This window comes from Pantherophis guttatus, chromosome 3, assembly GCF_059756535.1.
Source record: "Pantherophis guttatus breed Tessera chromosome 3, ASM5975653v1, whole genome shotgun sequence".
NCBI lineage: Eukaryota > Metazoa > Chordata > Lepidosauria > Squamata > Colubridae > Pantherophis > Pantherophis guttatus.
Window position 1 is genome coordinate 122,261,632 of NC_142065.1, and position 21,712 is coordinate 122,283,343.

At 43.8% G+C, this 21,712-nt stretch overlaps 1 protein-coding gene across 1 annotated transcript in view; it reads left to right on the forward strand.

Annotated features, from left to right (window-relative positions):
* Positions 1 to 3,311: 3,311 nt before the first annotated feature.
* Positions 3,312 to 21,712, forward strand: part of SEC23B (SEC23 homolog B, COPII component) — a 51,252-nt gene continuing 32,851 nt past the window's right edge. The window contains exons 1-5 of the mRNA XM_034411736.3: positions 3,312 to 3,372; positions 6,508 to 8,521; positions 9,269 to 9,351; positions 10,511 to 10,837; positions 11,779 to 11,849. Of these exons, the coding sequence (XP_034267627.1) occupies positions 10,771 to 10,837; positions 11,779 to 11,849 (138 nt within the window). The 5' untranslated portion in view covers positions 3,312 to 3,372; positions 6,508 to 8,521; positions 9,269 to 9,351; positions 10,511 to 10,770. The remainder of the gene's footprint in view (positions 3,373 to 6,507; positions 8,522 to 9,268; positions 9,352 to 10,510; positions 10,838 to 11,778; positions 11,850 to 21,712) is intronic.

Consider the following 21,712-nt stretch of genomic DNA (forward strand, 5'->3'; position numbering starts at 1 on the left):
AGGAAACAGGTCGAAAAACAGAGCTGGGTCCCAAAACTCCAGAAGTAAAAGAGTCCACGTTGAGGTCAATCAAGTGTCTTACAAGGCAGATGGAAAAACAGGTTGGGGGGGGAAACGACTCCATCAGGAAATTCCATTTGCAGTCCAAGCCTCCAATGATATCGATAAGGAGGACCTCACTCCTAGAACAGGGGTGGAATCAATCTGCAGGAGTTCTTCAACCATAATGGAGGGTCCCACCAGCATAGAACCCCTCGCCAACCTCAATTTCTGAACTCCGGCCGATCTGCTGGCCAACCGGGGTCCCACTGGCGCTGTCATCGACGCAAGATCTCTAACAGCCTCCTCACCGGAATCTTCATCCCGCAGACACCCCCTTCCTCCTACCAGGCGTCTGCGGTCCGCAGTCCGGTGAAAGTCAGCCCCAGCGCCACCACAGCTAATGGCGCCAGTGCCACCCCGGCTTCAGGCCTACGGGCCATCTGGTCAAAATCAGGCCCACCGCCATCCGCCATCGCTCGCCATCCTCTGCCACAGACGCCGCCGTCCATGGTCGCCACAGCCGCCGTCTCTCATGCCACCACCATCTCTCTCGCATCTCTCTCACACCTCTCTCGCGGCGAGCAGCGAGCTTCCATGAGGCTCACAGACGCAGACGCCGCCGCCCATATTCGGCCACGGTCGCCCATGGTCGGCCATATGAGAAAGATGTTAAATTACAGGGCTTTTATAAAGAATTAATGGAGTTAGATAAACTCCTAGCAGGAACAGAAGAGAGGGCAATAAAGAAATTGTATAATTATCTATTGGGTATGAAATTGGAGGAGAAACAAGTAAAAGAGACAATGATAGCATGGGCGAAAAACTTTGGTTATGTGATAGAATTGGATAAATGGCAGAAATTGTGGAATAGGAATTATAAATTAATGATGTCAACTGCATATAAAGAGAATTTGTATAAGATGTTTTACAGATGGCATTTACCACTGGCGAGGCTGGCAAAGATGTTTAAAGATAAATCAGCTAAATGTTGGAAGTGTCACCAATTACCTGGATCTTACTATCACATGTGTTGGACATGTGAAGAAGCAAAGAAGTACTTGGGAAAAATTAAGACATGGTTGGAAGAGATGATACAACAACGTATTGAGTTGAAACCAGAAATATTCCTGTTAGGACTTTTACCGGAAACCTATAATAAAGAGAATGTATATATAATTATTCATGTATTAATCGCAGCTAGAATTATATTTGCACAATATTGGAAAAGTGGAGAGATTCCTATTGTAGAGAAGGTGATAAGGAAAATATTAGAATGTGCAGAAATGAATAGATTAACATTAGCAATTAAAAAGAAAGAGCAAACTGAATATTATATGATATGGGAAGTATTTTATCAATGGTTGGAGAATAAAAATGGAGTTTGGAAATGAAGGAGACCAAAAATAAGTAGAAAATATATTAAGAAAGAGTTATAAATAATATGGAAATAGTTAGTATATGTATGAAGAGAATAATGATATTTGATGTTAATATGGTATTATTACTGAAAGATGTTAAGAAGAAAATGGGGAATTTTACAATATTTAAATGTGTAATGTACTTAACAAATTATAAAATTAGTGTTAATGTGAACGTGAAAGATGTGATAAATGAGGAACGATGTAGCACAGAGCTGTACGTATCCAGATGACACACTGCATAAGGACAGATGGAATGTTTTATCTTTGTCTTTTGTTTTTTTTAAAAAAATATATAAAAAAGAAAAAGAAAAGAACTGTCTCATGCAGTCTTCTGTTTTTGTTTCCCACGAGCTATTATCCTTGCACTTTTTTATCTTTTATACTCCCATTTAACAGTAGCACTACTGTATGTCACATTTTTATGGCAGCAGTTCTAAGGACAGCTGGCTACAGAGTTATCATATTTTGCTTGCATAAAGTGCTTGAATCAATAGGCAATTCACTGGCAGTGGCAATATTCAGGTAAAGGCAGATAAAAGTGATTTTAAACAGACTCTTACAACAAATAAGATTAAGAGGTTTAAAAAGCTTTGTGTCCTCTTCTATTAAGTAGGCAGTTGTCATTGCAAACATTACTGTTGCTATTGAAAGTATTAATTGTAATAAATTCTTTGAAATATAAGCAAAGCATAATTTTAAAAATACAATATCTGACCCTTAATATCAAAAGATGAAAAAGTCTTCAAAGTCATTTTCAAAGAACAATTGTCTTGACTTGTCAAGCAACGAAGATTCATTGCTGTGAAAAAATATCCACAGGCTGCCCTTTAAATCTTATGTCATCTTTCAAGACTACCTTTTAAACTTAAAGTAAGAATTAGCAAGATTTTAATAGTTTCTTCCTAAGTAGGTGAATAGGAAAATTAAACAACTGAGAGCATATTAAGGTGAAGGGAAAACTCAAGCCGTCTATAAAAGACTATAGAAAAAGCTAAATGGTACTATAAGAGGTGACAAATCAAAGCTGTGAAGGGGCAAGAATGCTCTATCTTTCAGTTCCATTCAATCATATCCAATCCAGTAATTGTTCTTTTACCCATTGGGGAAAAGAAATATTTTCCTCTAGTAGTTTATGAGAAGCCAAAGAGCCAATAGCTGCAGCCGGATAAATGAAGCAGCCTTTTGCCTGTTGCCATACAATACTTCTTCTGAATCACTCCAGAAACCAGGACATGGAATAACAAATGTCAGTTCCAGAAAGGCTGATTAATTAACCCTGAAAATGAAGCAAAATGCATGAATGCCACAAAGCAGAGACCCCAGAAGCAATGACTCTGCCATTCTACTAATTTTTCATTCTCTGCAGTTGGGTGGTGTTTTTTGTTTGTTTGTTTGTTTTTGAAAAAACAAAGGGGCGGGATTAACTTTCATTGATTTATACTGCAGTGGACTGACTGCACTCAGAATATTGTCCAGTTCTGGTCACCACAATACAAAAAAGATGCTGAGACACTAGAAAGAATAGAGAGAACAACAAAGATGATTAAGGGACTGGAGGCTACAGCATATGTTGAATGATTGAGAGAATTAGGTATCCCTAGACTAACAAAGAGAAGGATTAGGGATGACATGATAGCTGTCTTTCGGTACCAGTGGGGCTGTCACAGAGAAGAAGGGGTCAACTTATTTTTCAAAACATCTGAGAGCAGAATGAGGAGTAATGGGTGGAAGATAATTAAAGAGAGATCTGTTAAATGTGTTCAAGGATCGTGCCCAATAACTCCATAAGCAGATATTCATTGAATCAGATATTGTTTATTAATGAAGCATCTTATCATTACAGGTACAAGTCTGGAACTGAGGCAGGACCGCATGGCTGACCCTTAAGTACCCCCTGGGCGTGGCTAAGGTAAGGAGGGGTTATTGGGTTAGGGTGGACCTTGGGGGCTGGCTTGTCCAGCCCCCCTGCCTCTAGCTCTGGGTCAGAGGCAAGGCATTTATTCCTGACAAAACCCCCTCTAAATGCCTGGCCGAGGTGTTCTTGGGTGGTGCATACCTGAGGTGTCTTTTTTAGTAGGACACCTAATTTTGATGTTAGATATGTGTGCTGTTTGTTTTGCAATGGTTTTGTTAGAATATCCGCTGTTTGTTCTTCTGTGTCACAATGTATAACTCTTATGAATCCTATGCTTGCGAACTGTCTAACGTGTTTATACTTTATGTCGATATTCCTCGACCTTTGACCCACTGCTTCAGCCTTTGATATTTCCATAGCAGCTTTATTGTCCTCGTGCATGATGATGGGATAGTTCGGTTCGGCCCATATGTCTGCGAACAGGTCATCAAACCAGACCAGGTTGTTGGCGGCCTTGGATAAACAAATATATTCGGCCTCTGTTGTGGATGTAGCTACCAGATCCTGTTTGCCTGTGTACCAATGTACTGGGCTGTTGTTTAGAAAGAATACGTAACCTGAAGTGCTCTTTCTGCTTTTCACATCCCCAGCCCAGTCAGCGTCTGCATAGCATGTGAGTATGGGTGTTGTGGTATTCTCGGGTTCCAGTGCTAGGCAAGCATCGGAGCTATGCTTTAGGTATCTCAATACCCTTTTGATGGCTTCCCAGTGGTACACAGTGGGTTTACCTACATGTCGGGACAGCAAGTTAACTGGCAGGGTGATGTCTGGCCTTGTCCAGTTCGCAATGTATAATAGGGAGCCTATGGTGGATCTGTATAATGTGTTGTCTTTGAATGCCTCAGCCTCATTATACATGTCCTTCAAGAAGTCTGGTTGCATTGGTGTTTCGCACCCCTTGGCGTTTGTCATGTTGCATTTATGTATCAGTTCCAAAATTTTGTCTTTCTGTGACAGTTGGAAACCTCTGTCTGTTTTTGTGATTTGCACCCCCAAGTATTTATCTACCTTACCCAATATCTTCAGTGTAAAATGTTTTCCCAACTCATTGGCGAAGTCATTACATTTGTTAGACTGATCACCGATATACAATATATCGTTCACGTATATCAAGACATACTCGAGGGAATTGTCTGACTTCTTGGTGAAGAAGCAGTTGTCGGCCGAGGTGGCTGAGAATCCCATGGACTTCAATGTCTTGGATAAGCATTCGTACCAGCGTTTCCCTGACTGTTTGAGTCCATACAAGCTTCGGTTTAGGATCCAGGTTTCTCCCTTCCTGGTGTTTTGGCTAGGTGGCGCTCTCACGTATATCTCTTTATCGAGCTCAGCGTGCAGATACGTGGTTTGCACGTCGAATTGATGTACTTCTAACCCAAGTAGTGATGCAATTGCCAACGCACATTTTATGCTTTCAGCCCTGACTGTGGGAGAGTACGTTTCCGTGTAATCATCAGGGTATTTTTGGGCGAACCCCTGTGCCACCAGCCTAGCCTTGTAGAGTGCTTTGTTTCCTCACAGGGAAGCTAATGTGTCCTAGTCTTCTGTGTAATAGGTGGGCACAGTTGTCATGCATTAGCTTTCCTATCGCTGGCTTTTCTTTCCTGGATGTCCCCTGCTCACTTGGATCATCAGTGGTGTGTGTGTGACTAACCCCCTCTATTTCCCCACTTGTGTTGTCTGGGTTGTCGGGTCTAACCTTCCGGTGATTGTTTACCTTGGGCTGTTTGTCCCTGACTGGGTGGAAGAATGGCAGTTCCCCACTGATTACTACTTTCCCTATTCTTTTGCCCCCTCTAGTTACCTGTGCCTTTCCTTCCTTGAATGTCACCTCGACATTGTTGTCCTTGCTTAGTTTTAGGGTGGCAAGGATGCTATAGGGTATATTTGGCACTAATAGCACTCCTTGTATTACTCCTATCCCCGGCACGTATGCGTTACCTTTACCTGTTACTTGCACATTGTTCTGGTTAGCCACTTTTATTATAAAACTTTCTTCTGTAAATGAGGTTAGCAAGTTACGGTCATATGTGGTATGGTTTGTGGCCCCTGAGTCTAGCAGCCATGTGCCTTCCTCCCTGTCCTGGCCTATGTGTCGCTCTTGATCTCCTATGCCATACAGTGATCCAGTCTGGCTCTCCCTGGAGCTGTCCCTGTGGTTTCTCCTATCCCTGGGGCTAGGGGAATCCCTATGCCTGTGTCTGTCCTCTGGTGAGCGTCTGCTAGTGTATCTTGCCCTTTGTTCTGGTCTGTCCCTTCTATGTGACCTGTCCCTGTCCCCTGTGTTTCTAGGGCAGTCCCTTTTGTAGTGGTTTCTTGACCCGCATATGTAGCATTCTGTGTTACTGTAGTTCCTACCCTGTGGCTCAGCCTTCCTGCTGGGTCTTTGCTCTCTGCGGCTTAGTGAGCGGTCTTTCCTGATGCTGTCTTCAGCTATTAGTTTGCTTGTTAGTAATTCCAGTGAGAGTTTCCCTGACCCTAGGTTGTCTATCTGCATGATGAAGGTGTCCCAGCTGGGGTCTAGGGAATTTACAATGATGCTTATCATGGTCCTCTCACTTATGGCCTCCCCCCTTTGTGTCAGCTGAGCCCTGGTGGTATTTAGTGACAGTAAATGTTCACTCATTGGGGTCCCTGCTTTAAGTTTGGTGGCGTAGAACTCCCTGGATAACCTGGTGGTGCTTGCTACGCTTTGGCAGTAAAATAGTTTGTGCATCCTCTGTATTACCTCTAGAGCAGTCAAGTGGTGGCTAATGCTGGGGTAAATACTGGGAGTAATGCTGGCAATAACAATACAGTATGCTTTATGGTGGATGCAATCTAATTCAAAAGTCCAGGGTTTTTCTGGGGGGTCAGTGACTAGGGATAGTAGATCTTCCTTTAGCAGGGTGACTTGGAGCTGCTGGTTCCAGTCCAGGAAATTCTCCCCATCTAGTCTTAGTTTGGGAAAGTCACTTGGCAAAGTCCCTGAATTGTAAGTTAAATTACTTACATTATGTCGCTGTCCATGGTTCCTCACGTAAGGGTACTCACAATAAGGCAGAGGAACGACTGTGGCAAGTCTGAACTGACTTGTCTCTGTGTGCTTGCGTCGGTGTAGCTCTATGTCTTGTTCCGTTTCTCTTACAGGGATGCATTGTGCATGCGTGAGGTTCATTTCTGCCCAGCCGCCGTGGAGTGAGGAGCTCGTCCCCGCAGCTCCCGGGTGAAGGCCCCAATCTTCCGGATGGGCCTTCGGTTCCTCCTTGGTCGGCCTCGCTTGTTCGGGATCGTCGCGGATCGTCGTCTGGAGCCTCGGGAAGCGGTGAGGGTCGTCGGTGGAGGTCAGAAGTCCCGTTGGGGCCGCGAATGGTCCCGGATGGCCCGGCTTTGTGTGGGTGTCGCCTCCGGGTGTTGGGCCAAGTCCCCTGCCTGCCGATGGACGTCCCCTGCCTGCGGATGGCCCCGTGGGCCATGGATCTGGTCCCGGTCGTTGGTCCGGTGAGTAGTCCCATCGCCTTCGGTGCCCTGTTTTTATGGGGAGGCTCCTTGGGAGCTCTGGGTGGCCCTGGGCCCATGCGGTGGCGGTCAGTTCCCCAGGGTGGGTGCCGGTGTCAGCCCTCTTCGTGTTAGGGTCCCCTTTGCACTTTGGCCTGGCACCGGGGTGCATGTTTGGTAACTTCATCTTGTCCCCTAGGGCCGCGGTGATTAGTTCGATGGCTTTGTTGACCTCGGGCTCGGTAGGCGGGCCTGTAGGTTTTGGCTTTGGGCTTTCTTGTTTTTTGTGGTAGTTTTGGGCGGCTACTTTAGAGTAGGCCCCAATTCCCGCCATGAGATTCAAATCTCGGGAATCTATTGCTGGGTGGTCGGCCATTTTTGATGATGCCGCCTCCCAAGATGGCCGCTGTAAAAAGGGTGCGAAGTCTCCTTCGGCCTTTTCGGTGGGTTTCTGGTGAGGGAAGTCCTCCCTTACCGCATCTTCATCGCTGTAATCGGATTCGTCTTCATCTTCCTCACTCGCTGCTTCGCAGCCTTTGATCAGGCTTCGGAGTTCTGCGATGAGGTCGGTGTTGCTTTGTGACAAATCTATCAGCTCCAGGAGTTTTCCTTTTAGGTCGTGCTTTTCTCCTTTTGGGGTTTCGTGTTTCTTCCACCCCTCGTTGCTTCTGGCCGGGGTGCATGGGTGGTGGAGTAGGCCGCTCGTCTCGGGTGCCTCTCCTTGCGTGGCTTCGGGTTGGGCAGGCCGTTCTGCCATCTTCTTGGTGAATGCTCTGGTATTCACCCTGTCTGTCGTGGTCCTTTGCATGTTGTGGATTGGGCTATTAAACCATCCTCTGCTACCATATTGTTAAATGTGTTCAAGGATCGTGCCCAATAACTCCATAAGCAGATATTCATTGAATCAGATATTGTTTATTAATGAAGCATCTTATCATTACAGGTACAAGTCTGGAACTGAGGCAGGACCGCATGGCTGACCCTTAAGTACCCCCTGGGCGTGGCTAAGGAGGGGTTATTGGGTTAGGGTGGACCTTGGGGGCTGGCTTGTCCAGCCCCCCTGCCTCTAGCTCTGGGTCAGAGGCAAGGCATTTATTCCTGACAAGATCTAACCTAGAACTAAGGAAAAATTTCCTGACAGTAAACAATCAGTGCCTCCAGAATTGTGGGTGCTCTATCACTGGAGAGTTTCAAGAAAAGATTGGACAACGGTGTCCAGAATGGTATAAGGTTTCTTGCTTGAGCAGTGGGTTGAACTAGAAGACCTCCAAAGCCTTTTTATTCTGTGTTATATTAATCAGAAAATACCAGCAAGAGATCATAAAGATACCAGCTTAAAAAGTAGGACTGCCATGACCAATGTTACTACCAGCTGTGCATGTTGTTACATACAAATATGTTTTATTGCTAATGGATCACAGCTCAGCTTCAGCTTGAGGAAAAATGAAAGTCAAATGGAATTGGGGCAATTTGGGATGTATTGCGATTCACCTGATGAATTCTAACCATTTGACCTGATTCAAAATTCTCCATGCATACTACCCCTAATTTGTAATCTAATTTATATAATTTAGGTGCTGAGCCCACTATGATGTAAATAATGGAGATGCTGTAAGAGCTCTGGAGGAAATTTAAGAAAACAAAAGAAGCAAAATAGAATACTAATGTAAGACTTTTGCTATGAAGCTTGTTTGTTTACCATATTTCAGCCTATCAGCTGCACATCCAGCAGATTGGAGACATTCTGAATACATATTTTCTCCCAGACATCAAAGGCAGATTTGCCACTCTGCTGCTCTATTTGGGAGACAGCAGCTTTGGGTTTTTTTGGAGGCTGCAGGGAGAACTGTGGTGAAAAGGAGGAAAGAGGTACACCAAGGGTGTGGGAGGTGGAAGAAAAGGGCAGAGAAAGCTATTAGAGCTATTAGAGAAAGCTATTTCTGGTTGAAATGGAATGTCCAGGTAACATTCCATTGAATCTGATTCAATGATAGTATAGAGGAGTAGGAAAAATATTAGTACATACTGATTTTTTGGGTCTGGGTTTTGTTTTTAGTTTGGCAGACTTACAAATTGAGCACTCGAGATAATTGTCACAATTCTTTATTTTTAAACCATTAGTATATTTCTTCATTTTTTATACTGTGGGGAAACTTATATGACCTAATTTCCTATGTAGGAGATGTGCACAATCATCATGTAATAGTTTCCCTATAGAGGGCTTATCATTTTGAGTTTTTGGTTGATTGTCATTAGTTGTTTGATTTGGTGCTGTGAGTGTATTGGTGAGATATTGATTGGTGTATGTTGTGTTGAGATAAGGCAAACCATCAATAATAGTGGTTCTTCCTATACGCATCCCGTTCTTGTTCATGTAATCTTGGCCTGCCTTAATTTCAATTTCTATATTTAGATCTTGGCTGAGTCGAATGGCAGCCAGTATATTGTATGGAATATCGGGTGTAACCAGGACCCCCTCTATTTTGCCAATTTCTGGTAAGATTATATCTCCTTTTCCAATTGTTTTGACTTTAGTCTGATTGGCTACTTTGATTGTGGAATCTTAATTCACAAATGAAGATAATATACTAGCATCATATGTGGTGTGGTTGGTTGTGCCCGAATCGATTAACCAGAGGTTTTCCTTTTTGGTGTATTTGTTATTGTATCCCCGCTTAGTTAGCCCGTATAGTGATCCTGAATATCTTTCTTTGGAGGTGTCTCTACGTTCTTTTCTGTTGTTGGGGTTTGGAGAGTCTCTACGTCTAAATCTGTGTTCTGGAGAATGTCTATATCTATGTTCTGCTCTGTCTCTAAGATAATTATGATCTTTACTTCGAGTGGCTTTGGGGCAATCCCTTCTGTAATGACTCTTAGATCCACATAAGTAACATTCAGGGTGATGATTGTGTCTGTCTACAGTGAGTGGCCTTTTATCTGTTTTATATTCTCTACGAGACATGTTTCTATCCTTTCTTAAGTTGTCTTCTGTAATCAGTTTGCTAGCTAGGTTTTCCACTGTCAAGTGCTCTATGTTGAGACTATCTAACTGAGAAATTGTCCCAACTTTGATCTAAGGAATTAATAATTATACTTTTCATGCTTTCATCTGTTATATTCTCACCTCTTTGAATTAATTCTGCTCTAGTAGCGTTAAGTGCAAGCAAGTGTTCACTCATAGACATATCTATTTTCAGTTTAGAGGAATAGAATTCTCTGGAGATTCTGGTAGTTGTTGCCCTACTTCTGCTGTAAAACAAATTAAACAGTTTTTGAATCAATTCAGTTACAGTTAGATGGTCACAGAGACTGGGGTAAATACAAGGAGATATACTAGCAATTAACAAATAGAAAGCCCTGTGATGTAGGCAGTCCAACTCAAAGGACCAGGGTTTCTTTGGTGGATTATTGATTAGAAATAAAATGTTTTCTTTTAGAAAAATAATTTGCAATTGTTGGTTCCATTCAAGTAAATTAGTTCCATCAATTTTAAGTTTGGGAAAATCAACAGGTAGAGATCCATTGTTATATGGTGTATTACTTACAGGCAGGCGCTGTCCATGGTTTACAACATGAGGAAACTCACAATATGGCATTGGAATAGAGTTAGGCAGTCTGTAGTTACTTGCTTCTATGTCTCTCTCTTGTTTCACAGTAGGCAGCTTCTGCGCATGCTCAGCCCTCATTTGAGCTTTGCAGTCGTCAAGGAAGGACCTCTCCGCTGGAGCTCTTGATTGCAGGCCCCACTCGCCTAGGTAGACAGTCGGATCTGGTCCGGAGGCCTCAGGGAGACTGAAAAAGTCCCGAATCTTCGTGTGGCTCTTCAGGACGTCCTTCTGGATCATTGTTTGGTGTTGAAGATCTGCGGGGAAGTGCTGGACACCATGGAGGCTCGACTCTGCGTTTCGTCTGTCGATGGGGAGTGCACCGAAGATGTCGTCAGTCGCTGGATCGGGATGGCTCTTCGGTGTCAGCAGGACTGGTAAGTATTTTTCTCGTTCTTTTGGGATCAGTGTGATTGTTATTTGTTTTTCGGGTGCGTCCCAGCGTTGTAGTGCAGGCATAGAGGTATTGATTTGGTCGTGGTAGTTTTTAAAGCAGGCTTTGGTAGGATCTATTTCAGCGTGGCAGTCTTTTACTTTATTTTTAGAAATGTTTGGATTTTTATTTATTAGTTTTACATTTTCACCGAAGGCAGCTGTTATGATTTGCATGGCCTTTTCTATTTCTTTTCTGCTTGGTGGTTTTTTAGTGGGACTATAGTTTTCTTCTTCACTTTTGTCATCACTGTCCGATAGGTTTTCTAGTGAGTAGGCCCTCGTTCCCGCTTTAGTATTTGAATTGGGAGATTCCCTCCCTGATTGGTTGGCCATTTTATTTAATGTTTCTGGGCAAGATGGCCACCGCGAAAAATGCGCGAAAGCCGTTTCTGTCTGTTTGGTGGGTGTTAGACAAATAGAGGAATCTCTTACCAGATCGAGGTCTTCGGGTTCAGATTCTGGTTCAGGTTTGTCGTTCTTGGTCGCTGCTCCACAGTCTTTTATTAGATCTTGGAGTTTCACGATCAAATCTTCTTCACCTGGTGTGTTGTTGATCATTTCTAGCAGGTTTCTTTTTAGATTGTCTTCTTTGTTTGGAGAGGTTTCAATGAGGTTTTCTTTTTCATTTTCTTTCGTTGAAGTTTCTTTTGATGCGTTGGTCTCTGGTGAGAGTTGGGCTGCCATCTTTTGGGTGCAGGCCCGAGTGTTATTTCTTTTTCTTTTGGATTTTTGAATTTTGTTGTTTTCAGACATATCTGGATTTAATTGGGCTGTAAACCATCCTCTGCTACCATATTTGTCAGAATTCGAGGATCTTGCCCAATGATTACTCAGAGTCTGTTATGATATTATTTATCCTTTATTTTCATCTATTCTCTTACAGGAGATATAGCAGAAGAACCAAGAGTCAAGGAGGAGTCGATATATATATATACAGAGGAGGAGTGGTTAGAGGTAAGTAGGAGTGGTTATGGGGGTGATGTAGGCAGAGTGGGAGGTAACCATAAATATATACACAGGCAAATATATATATTAGGCATTTACATATGTGACAAAACTGTCCTTTAATATTCTATTGGCTGTTGTCAGATTACTATGGGAGTCATGAAGGGGTTATGTAGGGGTCATAGCTGGCTCTATAGGTAAAAGAGGAAATGCAAATCCTAGGGGTTTGTCTAAGATAATTTGGTCAACCTCTGGCTTATTGTTTATCAGTTCCAAGGCTTCTGTGACTTTGAAGTTTGGATTGCTCTGGGGGTGGTGCAATGAAGGGGCTTGTGTTCTGAAAGGGTGTTGGCCAATTCCTATTACTGTATGGCTAATGGCTTTCCTCCTGTGTTGGATGAGGTGAGGGGCTGCTTCTAATCCTATCACTCTGCTTTGGTTAGTTGTCAAACTTTGCTGCAAGCAGTTTTGAAATATCCTGGCTTGAATGAATTTCTCCTGGAGTATTTGCTTTGCTTATGAATAGAGCCGTCTAGATAGTTGGCTTCTTCTTTCAATACACTCTTTATCTCTTTTAAGTGCTGGCATCTGCTGTAGGCTATTAAGAAAAAATGGGGGCTGCTTCCTGCCTCTAAAACATATTTCTCCTTTAGGGAAATATAATATTCTGCCTTTTTAATATTTCCCCAAATATTTCATTCTTCTGGGGGGTAGGTGCTGACTTTCTACAATAGCTTTGCCATAAAATATGGGCATTCAGCTTGCAGCAGTAAATACTTAAATCAGACCAGGCTCTGCAAAATAGTTTTACAATCAAAGATATTTTATTTTATTGATATTGATTGAGAATCTGAATACCACTCCTATCTATAGAAGACCAGTGATCTGATGAGATCAATGTATTAGACATTTTCCTCTTTTGACTCAGTCAGAAGCTATTGTGTCATTATAAAATTGGGCAGTTCTGAAAGTATTTTTTTCAGTGTTACTTGAAGTTAAAAGGATTGAAGTTAAAAGGATTTCCACATTGGAAAATTTCTTCTCTTTAATAAAATTTAATTTCGTCTGTACTCTGAAAGACTGGGTTATCACTGGGTATAGCCCCACCCCATCTATTTCCTGCCTCCCAAGTCCTGGCTGATCGGGAGGAAGTGGGGATTTTGCAGTATTCTTCCCCTGCCACGCCCACCAAGCATGCCACGCCCATCAAACCACACCCACAGAACCAGTAGTAAAACATGTTGAAACCCACAACTGGTGTGTTAGGTAATGGTAATTAGAAGTGTGGATTTTGACCAGAAGCATCACGGCAAGACAGTCGGGGATTAGCAGGCTCTGATGAGCCCCGTGAAATCCCAGGCTGACGAACCACTGCAGAGGGGTCTTCGGACCAGATCTGTCCTGTAGGGACAGAGAAGAAAGAGAGGCACCTCGGAAGACCAAGAGGAACAGGCAAGTTCCTCGGAGGTCAGAGGAAATTCTCTCTAACTCTGCAGCGGGCGGCGGGGGGGGGGCTTGGCGGTCATTACGACCGCTAGTAAGTTGGGGCAACCAGATTAAGCGATGTGCAGGAGTGGAGAATTGAATGGAACATTGCTGCCGGGTGAGTGATATCTAACTCATAGGCAGAAAGGAAAAGAAAAAGGAAGGATTTTTAAAACAATTACAAATGTCCTGGTGTCATTATAGTGGCTAATAGGCGTGGGAAAGGACGGAAGAAGAAGAGTAAGGCAGAAGTTACAAAGTAACAGAACCCGACTAGAAATCTGTTTGTTTTGGATTTAAAATACTTGGAGAACTTTTTAAAAAATTAGAAAAACCAAGAACCCGAAAAAATTCTTTTTCAATTTGGAAACTTTAAAGGGAGTTTTTAAAAAAAATGAAGAAAAGTCTGTAATAGAAAGGACTGGTTAATGACTGTAAATTGGAACCTAATTGGAATGTAACATGGAATTTGGACTATATAAATTTGGACTGAATTTTACATTGACTTGGTGTAAGTAAAAATTGCTAAAACGGACTGCAACCAAAATGGATGCCTTTTAAGCTTGCCAATTGTAAACGTGGATTGTAGAGAGCCATCTTCAGGAGGGGGGGAAAATCATTATAACATTGAACTTTTTAGAAAGAACAAAATGGCGCAGGAACTGAAGGAAATTATGATAACAATGTACCTATCATTGAAAATGGAAATAAGGGAAATGACTACAATGTTGCATGAAAAATTGAAACTTGATGACCAAAAAATTGATTTAGGATACATTCAAGCTGACAAAGAAACAACTAACAAAAAGCAAGGAAAAGAGACTGAAAATAAAGACAAAGACAAGGAGATTGATTATGGAAAATTAAATGATTATTACATTGGGTTTAACAATGGAAAAAATGGGAAAAGGGGAAAGAAAAAAGAAAAGAAAAGAAGATGGAATAGAAAGAATATAAAAAACTTAAATGATTACACTGAGGTTATCAGTGAGAAAATAAGAAAAAGGGAAAAGGGATGGAAAATAATGGGAAAGATACAGCAAAATAGAAGTGTTTATGACCTTAAAAAACGAAATGATTATATTGGGATTAGGGAAAAGAGAGATCAGGATTTTAAAATACGAAAAAGAAGAAGGGGTAAGAAAAAGAAAGTAAAATAGAAAAATAGAAAAGGAGAAAGAAATGGAAGGAGAATATGGGGTAAAGAAAAAGAATACTAGGGAAAAGATGAAATTTTATTTTTAATGAAGTGATTTTAAAACTATATGGGTGTATGAATAATTGGAATATTTTTAATTAATGAAGGGGATTATAATAAATGAAATATCCTTAGAAGTGTGAAGCTGCTACATTAAGGAGCAGGGTGTGGGACCAGGGTAGGAAGATACAGAGACTATCTGGAGCTGAACATGCTTCTGTAGAGATGCGAGTGGATTTTAGGAAGAGCCCTTTTATTCTACCATCTCTTATTATATTTGATAGCACAGTATCTGTTGTAGCGCGGGAATAACGAGAGGCACAAGCAGGCTAGTAACAACAGCTCTTTAATTCAGGGTGAGACTTCAGCAAAGCAACACAGGCAACAGCCCTCTTTATATACTTTTCAGGCGCGACCATGAACCAATCAGGATTCACTGTACATTTGAATTTCCCGCACAAAATGGATACATACATAACACCCCTCCACTCCCAGAAGGCACTTATTCTATCTATTTACATATTTACATACAAAATCACGCAGGTGACCAGGGCGTGTCTTAATCCTGGTTGACCTGCGCAGTTCAGTTGTTGGCGAGGCGTCAAGCCGGTCGGAGGGACCTCCCGTCTCTCCTGGCTCCACCAATGGAACCTCCTGGATTTCTCCGGAGGTGTGGCTATCTCTGGCTGGGAGTGTCGGCTCGCTGGGGCGGTGCTGGAACTCAGGGTTGCCAGATAACTATTCTGGCTTACTCGGGCTTGAGGTAGCTGTGTCAGGAAGACCTTGAAAGTTAGGACATGAGTTTTCGTTTTGTAAACGTTTACGCAATTGATCGATATGCCTTCTCCAAATTTTACCATGCCCTATTTCGACTGTATAAGACTTTGGGCCGGTAATTCCTACGATGGTTCCCTCCACCCATAAGGGCCCATTGGTGTAACTTCTAGCAAAAACTGGTGTTCCTACTTGGAATTGTCTTAATCCTCCCCCTTCCCCCTTGAAGCTATCGGGGGAGTAATTGGGATGCAGTCGGTCCAGAATGCATCTTAACTTTTGGCCCATCAAGAGCTCGGCTGGGCTGCGGCCCGAGGTGGGGCACGGGGTGGCGTGCTGTACTGCTAAGAACTCATCTATTCTAGCCTGCCAGTCCCCTGCATCAAGTCGGGACAGAGCTTCTTTGGCCGTTCTTACAAATTTCTCTGCAAGGCCATTAGAAGCCAGATGAAAAGGAGCGGATAATGCATGTCTTATGCCTAATTCGGCTAGGTAGCCTTCAAATTGCGTAGCCATGAATTGGGGCCCATTGTCGGATACCAGGGTGTCCGGCAACCCGTGTGTTGCGAATAGTTTTCTGAGTACTTTGATTACGGCCTCAGAAGTGGTAGATGGCATTAGGGCAATTTCGAGCCACTTAGAATATGCATCTACAATAATAAGAAAATTCTGGCCATGGAACGGGCCAGCGAAATCAATGTGAATCCTCCCCCAAGGCCCTTTTGGTTTTTCCCATTCACGGACAGGAGCTATGGGCAGATCTGGGCGGGACTCATGGCAGGGCCTACACTTCCCCACCCACTCAGTGACAACTTGGTCGAGATGTGGCCACCAAACATAACTACGAGCTAGGCCTTTCAGGCGAACAATACCAGGGTGTCCCTCATGCAACATTTCCAAAACTCTGTGCCTTAACCGCAAAGGGATGACCACCCTGTCTCCCCACAACAAGCAACCCCCCAACACTGACAGTTCATTTTTCTTGTTAAAGTACAATTGAAAGTCACCACTGTCCACCTTGGTAGGCCAACCCCTCGTTACCCAGCCCATTACAGTGCGCAAAACAGAGTCTCTGGCAGAAACCCTCGCCACCTCGTTTGAAGAAATGGGGCCCGGGGAAACAATGTCAAGCAGTAAAACCGGGGCTTCCGGGGTCGGGTTGTCCAACAATTTGGGCAAGGGGCATCGGCTGAGGGCGTCAGCATGTCCTAAAGTTTTGCCCGGCCGGTGGAGCAGTCTGTACGAGTGCGCGGCTAAGAAAATGGACCATCTGTCATCCAGGGGGAAAGAGCAGCCGGGGTCGGTTTATCTCCAGCCAAAAGTCCCAAAAGAGGCTGGTGGTCCATAACAAGTTCAAACGTGCGGCCAAACAAGTACTCATGAAACTTTTTGACCCCAGCCACAGTCGCTAGTGCCTCCCTATCTAGCTGGCTATAGTTTCTTTCTGCACTAGACAAAGTGTGAGAGTAATAGGCGATGGGCGCCTCTAACCCGTTCGGCAGTCTATGGCTTAAAACCGCGCCTACGCCAAAGGGGGAAGCGTCACAGACCAATACTAGAGGCAGTTCGGCATTGTATTGGATGAGAAAACTGTCCTCAGACAAAAGTCTCTTTACTGCGTTGAATGCGGCCACTTCTCGCTTGCCCCAAACCCATGGAACAGATAGAGACATACATACTCAAATATTACGTTTTCTTTCAACCACATTTTTGAATAAAACAATAAACTGTACAGGCTTATACATAAACTATGATACAAACCACAATACATTTACTATGATAAAACTGGAACAAACCACTTTTTGCCTAGCAAAATGTATTAACCATTCTTTAATTTGTGCAGATCATCTCTCTTCAAGACATCATAGTCTTGTTAATAAATACTAAAAAATAATTATTTCTGCCTGGATTAGAAACTTGTTTTGACAGTCCCTCATCCATTGCTAAGAGATAGAGATGAAGATGCATGGTGTTTATGACCTGAGTACTATTAGCTCAACAATTGAGGTCTGCTTCCTTAATGTGCTCAGCAAAGGGAACAGCAGACTGAGCGACTGTAGTAGTAGTGGGTTTCAATTTCGGCCGCTACCGGTTCACTCATGGGTATGCGCATCTTGCACATGCATACAAGTGCAGAAGCTTCTGCGCATGCGCAGAGAAGTCCAGGCGAGTTTGGCAGAGCCTCTCTTTGCCACTGCTACCAGTTCACCCGATTTGGGATGAACCAGTAGCAACCCACCACCGGACTGTAGCCCTTTAAGGAATGGCCTGAGCTGAGCACTGTGGTCATTGTCCAAACTACCATTCCTTGCACAAATATGAAACAATAGTGGGGAGTCTGCCTGGAAGTTGCGTATACCATTACACAATTGCTTATATCACCATTCCTACATCACATAGCATATGGCCTGAAACAATGGGGGTCATGTGAACCCTCCAGACCTTCTGATCAATTTTGGGTGCAAATGTGCCTATGTTCTGGCAGTCATCCCAAAATAGCCAGCTTCAACAAGTCACATCTTCCTCATAATTTGGACTTTATAATGTGGGTTGCTAGACAAGGGGAGGTGGCCATCATGCTCCTGAAGGAAGCTATAGAAGACACCAGTGGTGGGTGTCAAATAATTTCATCACTGGTTCGCCGAAAATGTGAGTGCATGCACATGTGTGGCTTCCATGCATGCGTGCACAGAGGTCTTCTGCCATGCGGCGAGGCTCGACCGAGCAGCCTTTTGGGGCCTACTCCCCTCCATCTCTGCTCTACGGGGCAGTGGCTGCTTCTCTCTGTACTGCTGGGAGAGTGTCTTGTGCAATTTAGACTTTCCTCTAAGTCCCAATCTAAGGCACTGTGGCTGAGAGAAACAGCATTCAACATGGCTGCTGCTTCTCTGTGCTGCAACGTTTACTTATCTAGGCAGGCAGATCAGGGCTGCTCAGTTGGGCCGCAGGCACCGTGTGAGAAGGCAGGCAAGCTGCAAAAACTGTGTGGTCAACACAAGCCAAGAGTCACACAGTGTGCTATGCTGGGGAAGTGAGATGAGGAGTGACTGAGCGGGGTGGGGGTGGGGGTCAGCCGGTGGGCAAGAGGGTGGGAGGGACGAGCAGCAAGCGGGCAGGTGGGCAGGGGCAGGGCCAGCCAGACTGGTATTTGCCAGTTCTCCGAACTACTCAAGATTTCCACTACCAGTTCGCCCGAACTGATCTGAACCAGCTGAATACCACCTCTGGAAGTCACCCTTTAGCTGACTGAATTTTGTGTAGACTGAGGCGATTCATATCCTTCTCTGTCTGGGCCTCAGGTTTCATGCTTGTTTACTGAGGAGGGAATGTGGTCAGTGTGGTCTTTATGGGGTCCAACTCTGGGCAAGCTTTTGCAAATGGCTCCACCTTATTGGATCACCCATATACTCCAGCACAGGGGACCATGCTGTTTTGGATATCCTGAGTGCTGAAGAAGCCTGATTGCTAACAGAAATTAGCTTTGGAAGCTATGCAGAATTCTGCAGGGGGGGGGCTGGCATGCCATGGGCATTTTCTGGTAAGTACATGCAGCAAGTGAGTTTGCATAGGTAACAACTGCTAGCTTAAAAGTATGATTCACCTAAAGTTGTTCAATTAATGTTTTGGTAAGGGGAGAAGGGAAGAAATCATGCAATATCAACTGGCAGTGGATTCACAAACTGTTTGGAAACACTTGAAGTCAATGATGGGCTGCAAATAATTTAACAACCGGTTCTCTGCCCTAATGACCGGCTGGGTGGGTGTGGTTGGGTGGGCATGACAGCACTCAGCCTCCTACAGCACTCTGCCAGCCAAAACGGGGTGCAGGGGTTAATTACAAAATGTGGGCTTTGTTTGTGACATTCAGATCTAGCGAGCAAGGGTTTGAATTCACAGAATATACACTTTTGTTTGGTTATGAAGAAATATCCCCAAAGTCAGATGTACACTAAATGTAGACAGATTTTTAGCTACACATCTCCCCAGCAAATAGCAATTTTTGAAGCTCCAGGTAAAGAGGATTTGTTTTAGGATGAGTAACCACAGTTTGCATGTAGGAGGTTCACAGTTTGCATGTAGGAGGCACAGTTTGCATGTGGGAAACTCTGTTTTAAAGAACATTTGAGGGAGGGATGCAGAATAGCCCTTCTCTGTCTGAGGCTGTAGAGACTCGGCACCAATCAAAACACTTTTTGTGAAGCAAGTGATCAACACTGACAGGGTAAGCCACTAGTATATGAAAATAAGAGCAAACTCCACTCCCTTCTAGTACTGATGATGTTACCTAGTTTGGTAATGAAACATCTGCAAAAACAACCACCAAGCTCAGAGAGCACCAAGGACCCCACAGTTCAACCCTGAGCTACAAATATTATCTTGTATTGATAAACACTTTTTGGTTAGAGGGACTCAGAGTCTGCCTTATATGAAATGGCTCCCAGTGGATTTCATTCTAAATTTTGATATGATTTTTGTAAATAAGGAATGTAGCATTATAATGGCTGAGTATTTGATCCTTCATACATTAAAAAAAAAAAAGCTAAGTTAAGGGATAAACAAATAAAAAACAGAAAAAAGAAAAAAGAAAAGTCTCAGGAAAGAAAAAGAGTGAAGGTGTAAGAAAGAAAGTGGAAAAGAAGGAAAACCTAAAAAGAATGACTTCCAAGTTTCTTTGGTACAGATGTAAGTAAAAAAATATATCAAACTCTTACTCTAAAATTAACATTTGTCTACATTATTTCCATAATCCCTTATTTAATCATCAAAGCCCAGATCAACTTTTAATTTAAGTTTCTCACAAAAAGTCCAGTAATGGTTCTTATTGCTTTAATCACTATTTGTTAATGAAACCACAACTGATTTATTTAATTGCACCAAATTCTAAATAAAGCAGGAATGAAAAATCCTAAACTCTAGTGTAGACCCATGCTTCTCAACTTTGGCAACTTTAAGGTGCATGGACTTCAATTTCCAGAATTCCCCAGGCAGCATGAAATTTGCCCATCTTAAACTTGCCAAGACTGAAAACATTGATCTACAGATAGGACTCACCCCACAGTAATGATCATGCAAAAATCCCAACTATTTTCCCGCACTAACCTGGAATCCAAAAGGGGGCATGCAGGGGAACTCCTGGGAGGGGCGGGTGGGGTGTGGAAGGGCTAGCCAGAGGTGGGATTATTTATTTATTTATTTATTTATTTTATTTAATTTATATGCCGCCCTATCTCCAACGGACTCAGGGTGGCTCACAACAATAAAATCCACAATAACCACAGTACAAAGTTAAAATACCTAATTAAACCAGAGAAAGATTAAAAACCCATATAAAACCCCATCAGTCCAGGCCAGGGGACTTGAATAACCAAGTTTTTAATTCGCAGCGGAAAGTGGGAAGGTCAGGAGCCAGCCAGAGCCCCAAGGGGAGTTGATTCCAGAGGGTGGGTGTGCCTACAGAGAAGGCTCTACCACTGGGGACCACCAGCCGACATTGTCTAGCCGACGGCACCCTGAGCAGACCCTCCCTATGGGCACGAACCGGGCGATGGGAAATTGTTGCTGGCTGCAGGTGGTCCATCAAATATCCTGGGCCTAAGCCATGTAGGGCTTTATAGGTCATCACCAGCACCTTGAATCTCACCCGGAGGGCAACCGGCAACCAAGTCGCGCAGGAGAGGTGTTACATGGGAGTATTGGGATTCTCCCATCACAACCCGCGCAGCTGCATTTTGTACCAGCTAAAGTCTCCGAGTGGTCCTCAAGGGCAGCCCCATGTAGAGTGTTACAGTAGTCAATACGGGAGATGACTAGCGCATGAGTAACTGTGCGTAGGGCATCTCAGTCCAAGTAGGGGCGCAACTGGCGCACCAGACGGATCTGGCCATATGCCCCCCTGGTCACGGTCGTTATATGGTCTTCTAAACTCTACCGTGAGTCCAGAAGGACACCCAAGTTGCGTGCCCTGTCTACAGAAGGTAAAACTTCACCCCCTATAGCCAACAATGGAACCTCTCCTTTGGACAGAGATGCCGGTACCCACAGCCACTCGGTCTTGGCAGGGTTGAGCCAAAGCCTGTTCCTTCCCATCCAGACCCGTACCGCTTCCAGGCATCGGGCCATCACATCGAGGGCATCACTGGGTTGGTTCGGGGGATTAGCTGATTCTCTGAACTGGTAAAAAATGTAACAATCGTTTTGCCTGAACCAGTGTGAACTGTCTTCAGCCCACCTCTGCTTGAAGCGCCTGGGAATGTATCAGCCAATGGTGTCCCTGGTGTGGTACCCAGATCAGAATACTGAACACATTTATTCCAGCTGCAGACCAAGTACCCAATAGGTGGACAAGTTGAAAATCAGGTGCCTTCTGCTTTGTACAGGATGCTGGCTGAGATGTGTCACTCTGTCAATTTACTCC